Source organism: Scyliorhinus torazame, chromosome 5, assembly GCF_047496885.1.
Source record: "Scyliorhinus torazame isolate Kashiwa2021f chromosome 5, sScyTor2.1, whole genome shotgun sequence".
Lineage (NCBI taxonomy): Eukaryota > Metazoa > Chordata > Chondrichthyes > Carcharhiniformes > Scyliorhinidae > Scyliorhinus > Scyliorhinus torazame.
The window spans coordinates 259,720,628-259,741,647 of record NC_092711.1 but is presented as its reverse complement, the minus strand read 5'-3'; the positions used below and the strand labels follow the sequence as shown (position 1 = coordinate 259,741,647).

The 21,020-nt window shown below is 42.2% G+C and overlaps 1 protein-coding gene across 3 annotated transcripts in view; it reads left to right on the top strand.

Moving 5' to 3' along the window:
- Positions 1-20,645, top strand: part of rbm41 (RNA binding motif protein 41) — a 62,572-nt gene extending 41,927 nt beyond the window's left edge. For all 3 annotated transcript variants that reach the window (XM_072505433.1, XM_072505434.1, XM_072505432.1), the window contains exons 2-7: positions 6,460-6,579; positions 9,022-9,214; positions 10,383-10,587; positions 12,767-13,188; positions 13,820-13,967; positions 18,554-20,645. In XM_072505433.1, coding sequence (XP_072361534.1) covers positions 6,460-6,579; positions 9,022-9,214; positions 10,383-10,587; positions 12,767-13,188; positions 13,820-13,967; positions 18,554-18,654 — 1,189 coding nt within the window. In that variant the 3' untranslated portion in view covers positions 18,655-20,645. The remainder of the gene's footprint in view (positions 1-6,459; positions 6,580-9,021; positions 9,215-10,382; positions 10,588-12,766; positions 13,189-13,819; positions 13,968-18,553) is intronic.
- Positions 20,646-21,020: the final 375 nt, after the last annotated feature.

The window sequence follows — 21,020 nt, the reverse complement described above, 5'->3', positions numbered from 1 at the left end:
CCACAAGGGGTTCGCTAGGCCCGCGGGGAACGCACTTGGGTTCTGGTAGGCCAACTTTAGCGAGGTAGCTAGCTTTACTGTGTCCCACAGGTCGGAGGTCCCGTTTTCCAATAGGTGCTGCCTGATGTAGTTCAAGCGGACCTCCGCCACGTTGGTGTCCCGGATCTGTGAGTTCATGTGTTCCTCCGCCGTCATATCTCGATAGCTGCAGTTCCTTGCGAGTAGAGTCAGGGTTTCCAGATACTTGTCCAGCGATTCTCCGGCACGTTGACGGCGAGTAGGAGGAGGTGTGTGGCGAACACCTCATTTACGGGCTTCACAAAGTGTGCCTTGAGGGTTGCGACCGCCACCTCGTACGTGGCCGCTTTCTCAATCTTTACTGAGATTCGATGGCTCACCCGAGCATGGAGGAGTCGCAGCTTGAGGGTCTCTGTGGGAGGCGTTGTGGAGGAGTCGAGGTAGGCCTTGAAGCATCGAAGCCAATGTTCGAATATCTCCTTGGCTTCCGACGCGCGGGCGTCGAGTTCGAGCCTGTCTGGCTTTAGAGCGGCGTCCATAGTGCTGTCTATGACTGATAAATTGATATACCTTCAATTCACCGAGAGGCAGAGAGAGCGAGTGAACATTAGGCTTTATTAGTCATGAACTTGCCTAGCCAGAGTCGGTTGTACAGATGAATGCCCCCCACAGGCGGCCGGTCTATATATGGCCCCGGCCACCGGGGTTACAGTACCTGGAAGCAGTTCATATTACCACCTCCAGGTCATAGGTTACAGTATCATGCATGCAATAGGTGAATACATTCACCACATTAGATTTCTGTCCATGCTGTCGTTTGACAGATCCCCTGACAGGGGATTTTCACAGTAACTTCATTGCAGTGTAAATGTTAGCTTACTTGTGACAATAATAAAGATTATTATTATCATAGCGTCTCGATGTCTGATGGCCGCCTGGGGCCCAGTATCAAGATGTGGCCTCTGCATTAATCATACACGAGAGCTGTTGTTGGAGATATGGTGCTGTCCAGGTGTAGCTCTGTCTTCAGATGGCCAAGTGATAACCATTGATGGTCAAGTGATAACCATTGACGGATGAGCCACCTTACTATGCTGCTGTTACACTGACATGAGCGTATCGATATGTGCAATGGTGTTTATGCCTTTTGAAGGCTACCATGACCACTGACGTTTTCACGCCCTGGTTGAAAGGGCTGCATTATGTGGCAGTTGCTTAAGGATAAGTGCTAATGGAGTGGTTGTCTCATTATACAGCAACCACAAGCTCCCTTGGCTACTATGCTCTCCAAGGATGTCTTAATTGTTAAGCTTATTATTTTGAGATTGACCTTCTGTGCAATGTTGAAGATGACAGTTTATGCTGCATTGAAGTATGAGGGGAACTGCACTCCTATCAGCTTATCTTCACCTTTTTCTTCCTGGAATCTTGTAGCTGTGAGTTTGTCACAAACATGTCTTCTGTGTCATGCCCATACAATGGCGTCCTCATGTGGCTCGTCTGAATCCTTGCCCTCTTAATTTTACCTTTAACTTCTTCCTCCTCGTCCGAGATGTGTAGCTCCTCCATGTCTTTCTTTGGCAAAACATTCAACCTTTTGCAATGCTAGGTTGTGCAGGGTGTAGCAAACAATGATGTGGGACATCCTCTATGGTGAGTATTGGAGACTCCCACTTCATCAGTCAAAACATTGAAACACATCTACTAAGGCCAATAGTTGCTCTGTTTAGGACCTTGTGGCTGAACATGCAGCATTGTATCTCTCCTCCGATGCAACCAGTGGATGTTGAACGTGTGTCATTAACCACATCCTTCGGGGATTCCCTTATCACCAAGAAGCCAAATCTGTGTGCACTAAGGGCCCTCAAAGATCTGTAGCATCTGTGAGAGGTATGAGAGTTCTGTGGGGATATAGCATAGACATGCATGATTTCTCTATGATCACAGATAAACTGGAGAGTGGCAATACTTCCATTAATGAATCTCAGAGGCTGCTGCCAGGGAGCTCTCAAGGCCATATGTGTCCTGTTCGATGGCACTGTGCAATTGCGGGCACCCCTAGATCGCCATGAATCCCACAGCTTGCTTCGTCCATGCAGAACTGTACGTAATGACCAGCTTTAATGAAAAGGGCATTAGACACCACCCTTACGCATCTTGAGATTTCGCAAAGGACCACAGTGGCATCCTGGAACGATCTGGAGGGAAAAAAGTTTGAGTGTGATGGTAACCTTAAGAAAAGCCAGCAATGGATGCCCTGCCAGTCGTTGCGGCAAGTGATCCTCATAAGAGTGTGGCAAATATGACTTACCACATTTGTAGACCAGCAAAGGCGTCACCATGTATGAGCTGCATCTACTGTAGCCCCTTGGTGTGTAAAGTGTCTTTGGATTTGATCCCTTCTCGTCAGCATCTGGGTCTTCTTCCCCAGAGCCATGGTGTTCCCTAGCTGTGCCAAATTACCCTTCTTCTCATTCACATCAAAGCTATCAAGAAGGCAGCCTGGGAGCCTGTTTTTTGTGAATTGATACAGTTATACAATTGAGCAATCAATATTAGTTCTTGTTGATTTGTCTTCCTCCATATACAAGGCAGCTATGCATTCTCCAGTGCTTGACTTTCCCTTTGTCCGCACATGGCATATCAAGGCAATCCTTTGCAGGATGGTATGCTGGTGGCTGATCTTTCTCCTCCGATGTGAATGCGCATTTTAAATTAGAGCGTTCTTTCGAGTCGAAAGAGCCAAGTCCTGGGATCCACAGTCAGCTTTGTGTTGGTTGTCCTTCAGTGGCCTTTACAACTACTATGGATACTCAGTCGTTGCACTATTGTCCTGACTGCAAGCATGATGACTTAAATGCCATGACCTGTGCACTGGAGGCTTGTAGGGCCTGTCCTGCCTCTGTCAGCAGACATCACCCTTGATTCATTGATCCTGCGTCCATTCTGCCATGCCTTTGTAAGGTTCAGATGCCAAAATGCAGCACAGCACCTAAACTTAATGGATTGTAAACTGAATACGCACCATGATCGAATGGCAGAGCAGACTCAATGGGCCATTATCTTATGGTCTCTAGAAAATGAGCCAAGCTCAGTCATTGTGCATGAGACCCTTGAGTCCAGAACTCAACGGAGCCATATTCTCCATGGTGTGAGCATGACAGTTATAGGGTGCCCCTTGAATCAGGCCAAAATAGTTGTACACAACTCATCTGACACGCCTTGAGACCACTCTCATCGTTTTTTTTTCAAGCTCACTTTTTCAAGTGTGTCACTGATCACTGAAGGCGGACATGGTGCTGATTACGTTCCTTTTAAAAAATAATTTTTTTTTTTTTTTTAAGAGTATCCAATTCATTTTTTCCCAATTAAGGGGCAATTTAGTGTGGCCAATCCACCTACCCTGCACATCTTTGGATTGTGTGGACGAAAATCATGCAAACACTGGGAGAATGTGCAAACTCTACACGGACAGTGACCCAAAGCCGGGATCTCGGCGCCGTGAGACAGCAATGCTAACCATTGCGCCACCATGCTACCCTTTGATTATGTTCCTGACTGCAACCAGCTTCCAACCCCCTATCATCCACCAAGTTCCTCCCATCCTCTTCTATAGCCACCTCATCTTAATTCCCATTCCTCCTGTCAATATCCAACTGCCCTGTTACCCTTGACCCCATTATTGTTCATGTTGATGCTCCTGTCCACCTTCCTGAATGGTAATACTCTTCGTAGATCTGGCCCCTCACCTTCTCAAGGCCTCATGGAACCCTGGCCTTCTGGGAACCCCCCCCACCATGAGACCATCCCAAAACACCCATAAATTTTCAGCTACCCACATACACGATGTAGATGCCTCCCCTGACCATGACTGTGCTATCTGGATCAGTACCATGTCTCTAACCATCTGGACCAAATTCCTTCGGTGACTAACCATGCCTTGCACATCATGCTGTGCATAACCATCACTGTCCAGAGAGACCTTCCCCCAACCCAAGACTGGGACTAAGACCTGCGTGCCACGCAGAACTCTAATTTGGCCCCCACAGCCCCAGGACAGTCTGTTCAATACGACCCTGACAGCGTGGCCTCAGCGCCAGGACAGTCTCCGATTCCTCCTTGGCCAGTCTTATAACTCATGACCAGGCCTTTTTCCAGTGCTCCACTCTGACCACCATCCCCCTTCAGTCCTGTTTCTGTCTTCCCCTTCTCGTCTGGTATTGCCTCCTGTACCCAGCCTTGCAACAGCTTGTGAAACAAGCAGCCAGAATCCTGCAGCAATGCTCTTAAAGGTGAAAATAGTATCTATGTATCTCAAAGTCCTTGATGAAAAGCTCGCCAAGTGCAAACCACCTAATATACAGTCGGAAAACAGCATGTTCTAATAATCTACTGGTAGGATGCTTAATTTAGAGGGGGAACGTAATTCCGGTAAGTTGGCCTTTTAATGAGCAATCACGAGATACAAATGAGGTTTCTGACATGGATCAGTGGGAAACTTCACCGACCTTTAATTTGCTATCTACGTTGGGAGAACAAAATTCCAAACTAATTTCCCACCAGCGGGAAACTGACTTCTTCCTTAATGCCAAATTCGTGCCGCCACCCACCACGATTCCTGCCACTGGTAGGAGTGGAAAATGCCACCCATTACATTTTATAGGGAATAAAAGTCCCAGGGACTTGGGCTGTTAAGAATGCTACAGTAAGCCTCTGTACCTCTGGACGAGGGAGACAAATATCAACCAGGGCTCTGACTCCTGATTTCTACAGTGATCCCTGCTGGGCATGTGTTTATTGTATGGATACTTGGTGAGGACGGGATTGACTTCGCTCTCATGTGCTCTATGTTTAGTAACTTGCGTATATAGTTTAAGAAGTTTAGAATGTGAGTACTTTTGTGCAGTCTGCTTTTGGAAGGAGAAGATTATGAATAGCTGAAGACTAGTTGCCTGTCGTGCTATACCCCTGTATGAATCAATGACCATAGAAGAAAAAGCAGATTGGGACAAATTACTAATGTGGTTGGAAAAAAACCTTTGCTCGATTGATAGGGAAGGATCACTCTAGTAAAACCTGTTTTTTTAGTTCTGTTAATGGTGCTGCTCTTCTGGTAATAGGTTTGCTCTTGGAAAAGAGGAAGATAATATCTACAATACTGTTGATATTGATTCGTAGACTACCACAGTTTTAATGCTTAATGGTTCGCAGGAATACTGCAGAGACCGAATTATTGAGAGTAAAAGCAAAGAAACCTATGACCAAGTTAATTATTGATACTTGTTTTGTTTTCATTTTTATGATTGAATATCCAAAGTAAATATTGCTCATCTTGTGGACCTATTCTGGTATCACTATTTGAGAGTTTAGCATTCACTTGCCTGCCTCAAGGGCCAGGTAGCTTATTCAGCGGGAGAGAGGAAAAACTGCCATGCGTGATTTTCCTTTCAATGCTGTTTCTGCTGGGCGTTGATGCACACAGTATTATTTACACCATGGTTATAATCATGCAGAAAATGATGTGCTAAATATGTGTAATTTTGTGTTTGCAAAACTCACAAATCAAATAATTTAATGCAGAGGTGGTGCCCATTAAACTGATTTCTTCCAAATGCCTGCCTTTTTAAATAAGCAATACTGAAGCAAACTGTGCAACGATACTCTGTTCATAGAATTTACCGTGCAGAAGGAGGTCACTTGGCCCATTGAGTCTGCACCAGCCCTTGGAAAGAGCACCCCAGTCAAGCCCACGCCTCCACCCCATCCACGTAACCCAACCTAATCTTTTTTGGAAACCAAGGGCAATTTTATCATGGCCAATCCACCTACCCTGCACATCTTTGGACTGTGGGAAGAAACCGGCGCACCCGGAGGAAACCCACTCAGACATGGGGAGAACGTGCAGACTCCACGCAGACCAAGCTGGGAATCGAACCTGGGACCCTGGAGCTGTGAAGCAACTGTGAAACTAACCACTGTGCTACCGTGCTGCTGTTATAGTAGTATTAACTCCGAACCAAACTTATATTTGAACCTAAACTCAAAATTCAAATGATCTATTTTAGACACTGAGATGATTAGACTATTCATGTTAAGAATGGAAAAATCACAAGTTAATTAATGTCAGTCTCACAAATTGAAGTGGGAGTAGATTTAGCATCTCTTGTTCGTGACATACAAGTCTATTTTTAAACAGAAAATATTGTTCTGCTATAAATGGAAAAAATTAATTAAACCTTTTTGTTAATTTTCATCAGCAGAAGTATGTAATGTGGTTTTTAACTTTACCTTCCTAATATCATAGCAGACATGAGGAACTTGCTGTTTAGGTTGTCATGGTTATAAGCCTGTGTCGAATTACAAAATATTAGATGTGACTTTGTGGTATTTTATTCTGGTGTAATGTGAGCAGTACCCCTTTCTTTGTTCATCATCGTTTAGGGTTAACAGTCGTATTTGTGGCGATGACGATGTTGAACCAGAGGAGCTGGAAACTGAAGGAGAGAGGCAGTTACAAAACCTCTTGAAGCACCAGCTGGACACAACAGTAACACTTGAAGAGTGAGTATACTAAGATTTTAGTGGAATAACTTCTGCATGAATGGCATGAAGTAAGAAATTATTAATGATTGTGTACATTTTTGTAATAAAATTCTGAAATAAAAGTAGGAAAATGCTGGAAATATCCAGGTCCGTCAGCATCTGGAGAGAAGATATGTTAATGTTTCTTGAGGAAACCGTACTGATGGAATTGCTTGTGATTTCTAGCATTTTTTTGTTTAATTTTGGATTCCCAATGATGCTTGTTTTTATTTTAGTTTTTATCTCTATTTTTTAAGTCTTGCCCAAAAATCTGCATCAAATAATTCTGAATGGTAGTGCCTGTGATGCTTGAACCATTTATTCATTCATTATCATTGATATCTCCCTGAGGTCTTTGTCCCTCATTTTATTGTATGTCCAGTTTTTTGCTGCTCAATATTGCTGGAGATGCATACTGAAAAAGTGAGCATTTATGACACATGAGCTCAGTTGTTTCAGATTTGGATGTTGCTGTTCAGTTTCGCACAGAAACCCTGAGGTTGCTGAAAAGTAATCAGTGAAAGAGAATGATCATAAGATTACTTCACACTTGTTTTGATGAAGCTGAATGAGTATTGGCTCACGAAGTGTGAGCATATCAAACACCCACCTCCGGTAAAAATGTTGACATTCGGTGAACAGAGCATCTCACCAACACTTTCCATTCCATTGACATTAGTTTGAGTTGATCGAAGCAGCTTCAAGCTCAGGAACAGGTATGAATTCGGGTCAATTGTTATGAGGCTCAACATTATTTGATGAGCACCAACATTTACTTCAGAAGAAAAAGAACTGGGCCTGAGATGAGAAAATTCATTAAAGGGATGTCAGCTTCGCTGGCGAGGCCAGCATTTATTGCCCATTCCTAATTGCCTTTGATAAGGTGGTGGTGAGTTGCCTTCTTGAACCACTGCAGTCCATATGGTGTCGGTACACCCATAGTGCTGTTAGGGAAGGAGTTGAAGGATTTTGATCCAATGAAAGAATGATATATTTCAAAGTCAGGATGGTGAGTGGCTTGGAGGGGGTATGTGCAGGTGGTGGTGTTCCCATGTGCCTGCTGTCCTTGTCCTAGATGGTAGTAGTCATGGTTTTGGAAGGTCTAAGGAGCCTTGGTGAGTTACTATAATGCATCTTGTAGATGGTACATACTGCTGCCACTATGCTTTGGTGGTGCAGGGAGTGAATGTTTGTGGATAGGGTGCCAGTCAATCAAGCCTCTTTATCCTGGATGGTGTTAAGCTTCTTGAGTGTTGTTGGAGGGACACTCATCTAGGCATTCCATCACACTCCTGACTTGTGCCTTGTGAATTGCAGACAGGTTTTAAGGATATCAGGAGGAGAGTTACTTGACACAGGATTCCTAGCCTCTGACTCTCTTCTAGCCACAGTATTTATATGACTGGTCCAGTTCAGTTTCTGGTCAATGGTAACCCCCAGGATGTTAATAGTGGGGATGAGGCAATGGTAATGCCATTGAGTGTCAATTGGCGATGGATAGATCCTGCCTTGTTGGATATGGTCAGGGCCTTGTGTGGTGTGAATACTCCTTGCCACTTGTCAGCCCAAGCCAGCATATTGTCCTGGTTTTGCTGTATATCGACATGGACTACTTCAGAACCTGCGAAGTCGCAAATGGTGTTGAACATTGTACAATCATCAGCCACATCCCCACTTCTGACCTTGTGATGGAAGGAAGGTCATTGTTGAAGCAACTGAAAATGGTTGGGCCTCGGACATTACTCTAAGGAACTCCTGCAGTGATGTCCTGGAACTAAGATGACTGACCTTCAACAACCACAACCATCTTGCTTTGTGCCAGGTATGACTCCAACCAGCAGAGAATTTTCCCCATGATTCCCATTGACTCGTTTTGTTAGGGCTCACCTCGAGTTCAGCTCTTTTGAACCAAGGCTGTAATCAGGTCAGGAACTGAGTGAACCTGGTGGAACCCAAACTGAACGTCAGTGAGCAAGTTATTGCTAAGCAAGTGCTGCTTCGATGCACTGTTGATGATCTCTCCCATTGCTTTACTGATCGAGAATTGGCTGATGGGATGGTAAATGGCTGGGTAGAATTTATCCAGCTCTTTGTTTATATGACACACCTGGGCAATTTTCCACATTTATGGGTAGATGCCAGTGTTGTAGCTATACCTGGCTAGGGGCATGGCATGGCATGTTCTGGAGCACAAATCTTCAGTACTGTTGCAGGAATATTGTTGGGCCATAGCCTTTTAAGTATTAAGTGCCTTCGGCTGTTTTTTGCTATCACATGGAGTGAATAGAGTTGGCTTAAAATTGGAAGCTGTGATACTGGGGAGGAGGGTAAGGTCCTATAACTGCGATTCCTTGAGTTCTCAGTTGCTCTATGTGTTGACTTATTGTTGTTTTTCCTTAACTGAAGTTTCTCTTTTGACAGATGCATTGCTAAGAAGAAATGCTTTGCCCCGAGTGCTTTATACAAGCCATTTGGGGAGCAGGCAGCAGGAGTGCTGAGCCTGTCACAGTTTCAAACTCTGCAGGATGGAGAAGGGGAGATTGCTGCTCTGCGAGAACTGGGACTTACTGACAGGGAAATCCAACTCTGGCGAGATAGGGAATCTCTGGTCAAGGTAAAGTAAGATTGGAATATTTATGCAAACTCATACTGGGCTAAGTAACAGCATGCAATATTGGCAACCAAGCACGTAGCATGTCCATATATGGTATTAGCCCATTTAAAAGGGTTAGTTCTATTTTGTACGTAGCAGTCTCAGGAATTTAAGATCACCCTATTGTATATTTATTCTTAATGTTATGGAGTACAGATTTTCCGTATCTCTGAAACCATGGACAAATTTGTGATTTGTTCAACATTTCTTCAGTACTGTAAATCTGGAAGATACAAACCACTTTGCAGGTTTATTGTGTGGAAGTTGGAATGTTAAACAGCTGATTAGGGAGATGATGTGGCCTTTGATTTGCTACAAATGCTGGTGGATAACAAAGAGAATAGTCATGGTCATGTTTGGAAGCCTATGCAAGAAAACTACACATCATAAAAATTTATGATGTCAATTTGAAAAGGAAGGTGGACACTGGGAATCACATCCAAATATGAAGCATCTACAGACCATTAAAAGTAAACTATCTGCATAACAGCATTTCAGTACTTATCCGAGGGATTCACATTAATGTGATCTTGGACTTTGAAAATGTGTCACTCTCCAGTACTGGATCCTTAACAATTTGTGCTAGTAATATTGGGGCATAATCCATATGACAAAGATTTTCTCAGTAATTTGGAGAGTGCATTAGCTTTTGGGATGTTATAAATTCAAAAAGGTTAAGGAACAACACAGATAATCAGTATAAGTATTTTTTAAACAGGGAATACTAAAAATTACTTCTAGATTGAATCAGTGGGGGAGGGGATAAGTTGGGGGTGATCATAGTGGTGCTGTTGCAGTAACATAGGGCCACGTATTAGCGTCACAGCCACCTACAGGCACAATAACATTGGTATGTTGTAATCGCTCAGTTTTAAATATTTAATCGATTACTTTTTCATTCTTGTTTCTTAATTTTCTGTGTGCAATTCTTGACTGAGAGTGTGCACAACAGTGTTAATCTGCTATCAAACATATCATGAGAAAGTACATAAGTACAACTTTTTGGTTTATCCTTGTTGTGGCCTGCTTTCTTTTTTGTGCCTCCCTGTTGCACAAAAATTGAAAACTGACAGTAGAGGATTGGAGACCGGCTCCACACTTCAAAAGCCAATTCAGTTTGTGTTTAAAGTTCTCAGGGCTGGGAGCAGATCCAGCAGCAGTGCAACAAAGACTCCGTGCCATTGAAGAGAAAATTGAAGAACGACAGCGACTTCTGTCACTGCCGCAGAGGTTTGCAGGAAGTAAACAGCTGAACAGGAGGGAGATGGAGATTGAAAATGCCATGTTCCAGGGAACTGACCGTTATACCTTTTTGAAAGCTCTTTATTACCAAGGTATAGCTTTCTGTTGTTAACTATGTTTAGTTTTTCTCCCTCTCTTGCTTTCATTGAATCATTCCCTAGACAAGAAAGGAAAGATGCAACCTGTTCCCAAGCTTCTGCTCAGGGAGATAAGTAAGAATAGCCTAGTATTACTTCCTTGTAATTTGATTTTCCTTGAAGTGAAGGAAATGGTTGGCTTCTTAATGATATGGGTGAGGTGTGGAATTTGCCATGTGGGAGATCTTGTGTGCTAACTCGTGTCTGAATACACTAGAGCAGGGATTTGGGGCACTCGAGACAAAGACCCAACAGTATCATCTTTAGTTACACAGATAATTTGAATACCTTGCTTCAGTTTGGAGATCAGAAAGCTGAGTCAGTCAATGTTGTTCTTTGACTCTAGTCAGTTTTGTGGTCAAATTAATGATTTCTTGTCCATGCTTTAAAAAAAAAATACTAACAAAGACCTGTTCTATGAATTTGTATGTTTCTGTGATTCTGCTTTGTAATATTATTGTTCTGTACCCTTGCAGAATATTTGTGGCAAATAACTGGCAAATTCCAGAGTAGTGGACACAGAACATGGTACTGTATGACCTGTGGCAGTCATCGTCTGAATGCTGTCGGTTAATTATATTTTTTGTTTGTAAGTTTTCTTGTTTTTTCCCAATTTTTGCTCCCTGAAATTTCCTCAACATCGCGCACCTGCCCCAGCTAAAAGCACGGCCTGGAGATCTGATCCAAGTGCTCTGCCAAACTCAATCCATAACTGGATGTGTGCAGAACTGACTTCTGATTTCTTCTTCCTTCTCTAGTTTCTACTTTCACGACAGCAGCATTCAGATTTGAAATCCACCATCTTGGGAATTTAGGGCATGAACCTGTGTCCCACATTTTATAGCACAGTACACTGCGACGCTAAATCATTTGGTTGCTTGTTTTCAATATCCTCATGGCATGCTCCTATCTCAGTTAGGATGTGAACAGAGGTGAGGCGTGACTCCAGCAGGAGGAAAAGCAAATTGGAGCGTCAGTCACAGGTGTAACTCTCAGCCGCTGGTTTTAGAATGGCTTGGGCGGAGACCTTGGAACAGGTTGACTGGCCAAACTCCTGATTGGGGAGTGGTGTAAAGGACTGAAACTAATGGCCAAAATAGCTTGCAAAATGGTGTGGGAAGAATTGCCTGGTTGGCTGTTCCTCAAACAGGCCAGATAGTGTTAGCTTCTGATGACTTCCTCACCTTCAACCATCTCTCCTCACCACCATCTTCTAGCTCATTATTGTTTTGCTGTCCTATTGAATACTGCTCCTTGTAGATTCCCTGTCCAATTGTGTGCAATTGATATTAAAGCAAAAACTCCATTGGCTGAGTTGTGTGGGTCCTGACTCAACCATAAGAAAAGTTAAGGGAATTTCACCCACCATTCTTGTGGTCTGACTCGACTTTACCCAGCATCCGACTAGATTTTGAACTCCCCTAGTGTTTTTGACAACACAAACATACTTAAATTTGGAACATTTATCACCCTTTTGAGCATCTGATTTTTAAAATGTTTTGAATTTTATTCTTTTAGATTTATCCAATTGTTGTTATTTTGGCTCTATTCATATTTTCAAAAGTGGAGAAATATATTTATGAATTATGCATGTTTGCCAGTGCAGTATAACGTATTTTTATTAACTTCAATGTGTTAACATACATGCAGAAATTAAAAACTTTTACTTATCTTTATGAACATATTCCTTTGCCACTGTCAATTTCACCTGAATGCAGCAAAGTAATTAGAAGCTATTTAGTCACTCAACCAACGTGCTAAATGAGCTGTGGTACAAAGAATTGAAACTATCTACTTTTACTGGTGTTTTATTAAATTCCATTTCTTGTTGAAAGCTTTGCCTATATGTGGCACCACAGTAGTTGGATTCTCAGGTTTCCTTTGGGTTTCAGCTGTATTGAGGGGAGGGAGAATCATCCTTGGGCTCGGGCCATATGCTTTTTTCCCTTTTAGAACTCTTGGATATTCGAGTGTCTAGGAATAGATCGAAACATCTCAGCCCCAAGGGGATAGGGAGGTGGTGGCAAAGGAATGGTAAAACGTCCTGATCCAAGTACCTTCTTTGACATCATTTAGTTCTGCTTTTCTCTGGTTTTGCCGTATGTAAATATAACTCGTTTTGTTTCCACTTTAGATGAAAAGTCTGTAAAGGACCAGAATGACCCTATCAATCAATTAGAAATGATGTTACTAAAATTCAAAAATGATTCAGTCGGAATGGGAGACACTCCAAAACCCATAACGGGACCTTCTCTGGAAATACCTTCCACAGCAACAAGTGAAGAAAGTACCTTTAAGGAAATGACTGGTCTCTTTATTCAACCACAAAGTCAGCAAATCTGTGCTGCAAATCTATATGAAAATCAGAGCATCAAGGGGCTTTCCGTAAATGTTCCTATCCGAACCCTACCCAGCACTGGCACTCATGGTCCTCAGAAAATTACCCAGCAAGTGGAAGCTGTTCCCAAAGAAGAGATTTGGAAGAACAAGCTTTCACAGGAGGAAATCCGAATGATTCCCAGGTTTTCAAACTATAAACCAGGACAACCAAGCAGGGTATGATTAAATATTATTTATTAGCTAGAAAAGTATTATTAATGAATGTCACTTCCATGAGGAATTAAAATGTTCTTATTTTCAGGAATTTAACATCCATGATGAAGTGAAACCTTAAGGGAGGTCACATTGATGTCCTGTAGTATGGTTCAAAACGTACTACAACCAACTCCAATGTCCAGTGACCAAAAAAATTGAAATAAACCAGCAGTATTTATCCTTTTTAAAATAATTGTCATCAATATAAATTATGTTGCTGATTGCTGGGCAATGGTTATTTTTATTTTGGGGACCAAGTATAAGATTTAACTTTCCTGTGTCAAATATGGCATGGGCACACACAGGACTGTGGCCAGTTAATTCAAAAGAGTCCTGCTGCTGACATGCCTAATATTTGCTGAGTTGGTATCTGCCAGGGATCAATCTCAATTCAGTTGGAGAAAACTATTGTTAATGGGAAAGTGGAGTTGTATTGTGACTGCTGATTGTGAGGATTGTAACAAAATTCACTCCGATCACTTGCAAATGTGACAGTAGTAAAGTGATGTGATACCGTGCTGCTGTGTGATTCAAATTTGCAGTTGCATATACTTCAGTGCTCTTTTTCTTCCCTTTCACCACCTCCTCTCAGGTTCTGTACTTGAAAAATCTAAATCCAAAAGCTACGCTGGAGGATCTATTTTCCTTATTTGTTTCTTTCCAACAAAAAGATGGCCCTCAGCTCCTTTTCCGGTTATTGACAGGCCGAATGAAGGGACAAGCATTCATCACCTTCCCAAGTATGTATTGCCACATGATTAGGTAGCTGGTTCCCAAGAGTTTATTTGACTGAAAGAGAGAAAATATGTTTCAGAAAATCAGTTTCAACCATCAGTAATCCAGGGGATGAAAGCAGATTGGCTGGAACTTTCATTCTTAATCAGGGGTATAAAACAGGTGATATTGGATTGATTGCCTATTGTAAACCATTTTCCTCTGTTGTTTGAATGAAGGATCAGCTTGTTTATATTTACAAATACAGCTAACAGCAGAACTGCATGGCCGTTATTGGTTGCACTTAATGAAAAACTGCATTTATAATTGTAAATTTTGAAGTGCCATTGATAGTTCAGGCAGTTTTTTGTATTGAGTTTCAAATGCTAGAGGAGGACAATGTATTTTCTAAATTGCATATATAATAGAAAGTATGTTAATCAACCATACCTTCAGTGTAAAGACTCCTCCCCCTCCCCAGTCAAATACTTAGAGGGACTGTCCTATGTAGTGTTAAGTCATAGTCTCAATTTTTGGTTTGTGCTGAGACCAATATCTGGCTACCACCTAGACTGAGAGCAGGAAATTAAGATAGAAGTTCTTACTCCTGTGATCCAGTCACTCTTACTAGAGATTCTGTATGTGTTGACATGAAGTCCTGGATGAGGCTTGGCTGTGATTTTCTACAGGGTCAAGTAGCCTGCCAACACTCACTGTCTCAGCTCATACATGAATATACCTGTGGGACTGTACCTAAATGACAGTCAGTTTCTTCAGGAAAGGGAGAGAAAACATTGCAAGGCTGCAGTGGGGTTTGGTGAAGCAAGGTTAGCTACATATAAGAATATCTTGCACCCAGCTTGAACAACATGAACACCTGCATTAGTTTCCCTAACTGAGCTGGCGGCATGCGGCGCAGTGGTTAGCACTGGGATTGCGGCGCTGAGGACACAGGTTCGCATCCCAGCCCTGGATCACTGTCTGTTGTGTGGAGTTTGCACATTCTCCCCATGTCTGTGTGGGTTTCAGCCCCACAACCCAAAGATGTGCTGGTTAGCTGGGTTGGCCACACTAAATTGCCCCTTAATTGAAAAGAAAAATAATTGGCTATTCTAAATTTATATTTTTAAAAATCCATAACAGTTGTGCATACATAAGTGTAATATTTGGTTTTGCATATTGCTTTTAGGCATTGGATCTTAGGTTCCAAACAAACCGATAATATTGCAGTCTTTATACGTGGATATAAGACCATAAGACATAGGAGCGGAAGTAAGGCCATTCGGCCCATCGAGTCCACTCCACCATTCAATCATGGCTGATTTCAACTCCATTTACCCACTCTCTCTCTCCATAGCCCTTAATTCCTCGAGAAATCAAGAATTTATCAACTTCTGTCTTAAAGACACTCAACGTCCCGGCCTCCACCGCCCTCTGTGGCAATGAATTCCACAGACCCACCACTCTCTGGCTGAAGAAATTTCTCCTCATCTCTGTTCTAAAGTGACTCCCTTTTATTCTAAGGCTGTGCCCCCAGGTCCTAGTCTCCCCTGCTAATGGAAACAACTTCCCTACATCCACCCTATCTAAAGCCATTCATTATCTTGTAAGTTTCTATTAGATCTCCCCTCAACCTCCTAAACTCCAATGAATATAATCCCAGGATCCTCAGACGTTCATCGTATGTTAGGCCTACCATTCCTGGGATCATCCGTGTGAATCTCCGCTGGACCCGCTCCAGTGCCAGTATGTCCTTCCTGAGGTGTGGGGCCCAAAATTGCTCACAGTATTCTAAATGGGGCCTAACTAATGCTTTATAAAGCTTCAGAAGTACATCCCTGCTTTTATATTCCAAGCCTCTTGAGATGAATGACAACATTGCATTTGCTTTCTTAATTACGGACTCAACCTGCAAGTTTACCTTTAGAGAATCCTGGACTAGGACTCCCAAGTCCCTTTGCACTTCAGCATTATGAATTTTGTCACCGTTTAGAAAATAGCCCACGCCTCTATTCTTTTTTCCAAGGTGCAAGACCTCGCACTTGCCCACGTTGAATTTCATCAGCCATTTCTTGGACCACTCTCCTAAACTGTCTAAATCTTTCTGCAGCCTCCCCACCTCCTCCATACTACCTGCCCCTCCACCTATCTTTGTATCATTGGCAAACTTAGCCAGAATGCCCTCAGTCCCGTCATCTAGATCGTTAATATATAAAGAGAACAGCTGTGGCCCCAACACTGAATCCTGCGGGACACCACTCGTCACCGGTTGCCATTCCGAAAAAGAACCTTTTATCCCAACTCTCTGCCTTCTGCCTGACAGCCAATCGTCAATCCATGTTAGTACCTTGCCTCGAATACCATGGGCCCTTATTTTACTCAGCAGTCTCCCGTGAGGCACCTTATCAAAGGCCTTTTGGAAGTCAAGATAGATAACATTCATTGGCTCTCCTTGGTCTAACCTATTTGTTATCTCTTCAAAGAACTCTAACAGGTTTGTCAGGCACGACCTCCCCTTACTAAATCCATGCTGACTTGTCCTAATCCGACCCTGCACTTCCAAGAATTTAGAAATCTCATCCTTAACAATGGATTCTAGAATCTTGCCAACAACCGAGGTTAGGCTAATTGGCCTATAATTTTCCATCTTTTTCCTTGTTCCCTTCTTGAGTTACAACAGCGATTTTCCAATCCTCTGGGACTTTCCCTGACTCCAGTGACTTTTGAAAGATCATAACTAACACCTCCACTATTTCTTCAGCTATCTCCTTTAGAACTCTAGGATGTAGCCCATCTGGGCCCGGAGATTTATAAATTTTTAGACCTCTTAGTTTCTCTAGCACTTTCTCCTTTGTGATGGCTACCATATTCAACTCTGCCCCCTGACTCTCCGGAATTGTTGGGCTATTACTCATGTCTTCTACTGTGAAGACTGACGCAAAGTACTTATTTAGTTCCTCAGCTATTTCCTTGTCTCCCATCACAAAATTACCAGCGTCATTTTGGAGCGGCCCAATGTCAACTTTTGCCTCCCGTTTGTTTTTAATGTATTTAAAGAAACTTTTACTATCATTCCTAATGCTACTGGTTAGCCTACCTTCAAATTTGATCCTCTCTTTCCTTATCTCTCTCTTTGTTATCCTCTGTTTGTTTTTGTAGCCTTCCCAATCTTCTGACTTCCCACTACTCTTTGCCACATTATAGGCTTTCTCTTTTGCTTTGATGCATTCCCTAACTTCCTTTGTCAGCCATGGCTGCCTAATCCCCCCTCTGATAACCTTTCTTTTCTTTGGGATGAACCTCTGTACTGTGTCCTCAATTACTCCAAGAAACTCCTGCCATTGCTGTTCTACTGTCTTTCCCACTAGGCTCTGCTCCCAGTCGATTTTCGTCAGTTCCTCCCTCATGCCCCTGTAGTTACCTTTATTTAACTGTAACACCTTTACATCTGATTCTACCTTCTTTCTTTCAAATTGGAGATTGAATTCTACCATATTATGATCACTGCCTCCTAAGTGCTCCCTTACTTTAAGATCTTTAATCAAGTCTGGCTCATTACATAACACTAAGTCCAGAATGGCCTGTTCCCTCGTGGGCTCCATCACAAGCTGTTCCAAAAAGCCCTCCTGTAAACATTCAATTAATTTCCTTTCCTTGGGTCCACGGGCAGTATTATTTACCCAGTCCACCTGCATATTAAAGTCCCCCATGATCACTGTGACCTTGCCTTTCTGACATGCACTTTCTATTTCGTGGTGCATTTTGTGCCCCTGGTCCTGACCACTGTTTGGAGGCCTGTACATAACTCCCATTATGGTTTTTTTGCCTTTGTGGTTCCTCAACTCTACCCACACAGACTCCACATCATCTGACCCTATGTCGTTTAGTGCTATTGATTTAATTTCATTCCTAATTAACAAGGCAACCCCGCCCCCTCTGCCCACCTCCCTGTCTTTTCGATAGGTTGTGAATCCCTGGATGTTTAAATGCCAGTCCTGAACCCCCTGCAACCATGTCTCTGTAATGCCTACCACATCATACCTGCCAGTCACAATCTGGGCCACAAGCTCATCTACCTTGTTCCGTACACTGCACGCATTTAAATATAGCACCTTTAATTCTCTATTGACCGTCCCTTTTTGTTTTCTTAGTGTGGTGGACCTTGGTTTACTGAGCCTTTCCATACAATGTCATATTTTGTGGGATGGGGACAATCGTAACCACTCTTGAGTTTTGTCTGTTCGTGTTTTTTTGTATTCCTAAGCAGCTACGCTCCCCGCTGATTACTTCACCTCTTGGTTCCCTGACGTTCCCTTCCCCCCCCAATCTTTAGTTTAAAGTCCTATTGACCACCCTATTTACTCTTTTCACCAGAACACTGGTCCCAGCTCGGTTCAGGTGGAGACCATCCCAACGGTATAGGTCCCCCCTGTCCCAAAACTGATGCCAGTGTCCCATGAAAAGGAACCCCTCTGCTTTCCCAATATTGTGCGTCCACTGAATGGTAGGACTATGGTGACATTTTTATTTCTGTTGGATGTGGAATCTACAATTCCCAAATATCCTGAGTGTGTTTTTTCAGCTTAATCTTTAGTTACCACATTCTTTTTAGGTGTGGAGATGGCAATGGAAGCACTGAACATGGTGAATGGCTACAATCTGATGGGCAAACCAATAATCATAGAGTATGGACAGAATCGATTGGACCACTGACGTTGTGCTTGCAGAATGTGGCCAATGAAAGAAGTTTCAGTGCGGTGAGATTGCTAGTCACTGGGACCACTGGCACAATGGAGTAGTAGAGAGTGTTCAGTTATCTGCAGTGAAGATTAATTACTACAGTGTATGGAAATGATCCTCATCTGTACATAACCCATACCCTCACTTTGTGTTTCTTTTAGAAAAAAAACACCTTTGGGCTTCCCAATGGTAAATGCACCACATGATGTACTGAACCTTATTGAATATGAGGAAAGTTCCAGGTTTAGTCCTTAGTGCTCAGCCTTTTTCAGTGAAGGTTGCATCTTGAGTGCAGCAACTGATTGCACTGTCCCTTTGCTAGGGATGAGAAATGGATTATTTCAAGTTTCAGACTCTGGGTCCACTATGTAGTGCCTCTTGGATGAAGTGGTTTCAGTTAAGGCTCCCCATTTCTGGAAGATTTGACAACATTGACTTTCTAGGCTCATAAATGATGAATGGTTTTGATGCAAGGTTCCAGCAGCTGCTGACTTAACAAAACTCTGATAACAGTCACCGTTTCAAGGCAGGAGTGGAAGAAAACCATGGCATTTTTTAAAAAAGGGTGTTGCATTATTTTAGCAAAATTTACCTCTTAATAATTAAACTACACAAACAGCTCATTTATTCCCACACTGCTTCATAACCACATTCACACTCGCGCCAAGAGATGTTTTAAGTGCTTTTTTTAAAAAAAAGTTCAGAGTTGACTTATGTCCATATTAGAATTTATTTCCTCCGATGAAGTTCATTTAACTAAAGATTTGGCTACATATGAAGGAGTCGCTAGTTAATTGTAAAGAGCTTAAAGAAGAGCAGACCCAGAGTGAAGAAATAGAACTGTGCTTCTTGAAGTTTTTCAGTCTTGCCAAACCTGGAAAGTGGCTCGGCCAAAGCTCCTTGCAGTATTAAATTACTTAACAAATCTAACTTCATCACTTGTTATGTCCCTATCATCCAAAGGAATTTACTGTTTACCAAGGACAAAAATGTGGAAAAACACATCCATTCCGCATCAAATATGTAAATTTGGGCATAATTGTGGATTATATTTGTGTTTATTATTGAGATTTAGAAAATAGAATTCACATCCAAACAAGGTAAGCTTTCTTGATGAATTCAATATAGCAGTAGTAATCGTGAACACAATTCTGATGCGTTATGGTGGTGATTTTGAGTTTGCTGTGAAAAAAATGAAATGAAAATCGCTTATTGTCACAAGTAGGCTTCAAATGAAGTTACTGTGAAAAGCCCCTAGTCGCCACATTCCAGCGCCTATTCGGGGAGGCTGGTACGGGAATTGAACCGTGCTGCTGACCTGCCTTGATCTGTTTTAAAAGCCAGCGATTTAGCCCAGTGTGCTAAACCAACCCTGTGGCTGAGGTCGTTAGGCATTGAGATATAATTGTTTGAAGGGGCAGCATAGTGTCCTGCCATGAGATCAAAACTCAGCTGACTGATTTTTTTTTCAATGCTGTTTGTCAGTCTAGGCAGTGATCCAGAGATAACTGATTTCCCACACATTCAGCTAGGGAGAGGACTTTGGTTGCAAGTAACTAAGGAATGTCAAAATAAAATGTTTTTCAAGAAGTAAAGTTTTAAAATTCTTTCATTCCTGCAAGTTGTATTTATATAGCTCTTAGATTAACCAGTCTTCATCTTTAAACCTAAGTAGACATTGTAGATGTTGAGTATTCATGCCCTTATGTTAATTGGGATTAAAATGTTTTTCCAAATTTAAATTTGCTGCAGCTATTTCACATGCTGTTATCTGTCATGATTAAACTATTATGTGATTGTTAGAAGAAAATGGATGATAAAGTACTTGGATGGAGCTTGTATACTGGGTGTTTGAATAGAATCACATCAAATTTAATCCCATGAAAAGTTTCCAGGAATATTGTCCTTTCATTGTTACCTGTCGTTTATTTTATGTAGACAAATAAAACAATGATGGACACCAATTTTGTTTGTTTTATTTTTAATATTGATAGTTCCTGGTGATTTTCTTTTTTTATGCTGCTCGTTAGACAAATTGTGTACAACCATTTTAAAATGCTAACTGACTGGTTCTATTTGCAAGTCAAAATATTTTATGATATTTTGAATTTGTTAAAATGAGTCGTGCGCTTTGTATAAAGTTGTTTTTCCCTTAGGGTTTGGAAGGATCCTCTCGAGGGAGGACTAGATGATTTGCAATTTGGTGGTATTGGAGGAAAGACTGCATAGAGTTTTCTAAATCCCTTCTTGCTGTTCGGCGAACAATTGACAAATGCTCAAGTACAAATAACACGGAATACCAGCCTTCAGCCCAGATACTAATCGGACAGCCTGGTAAC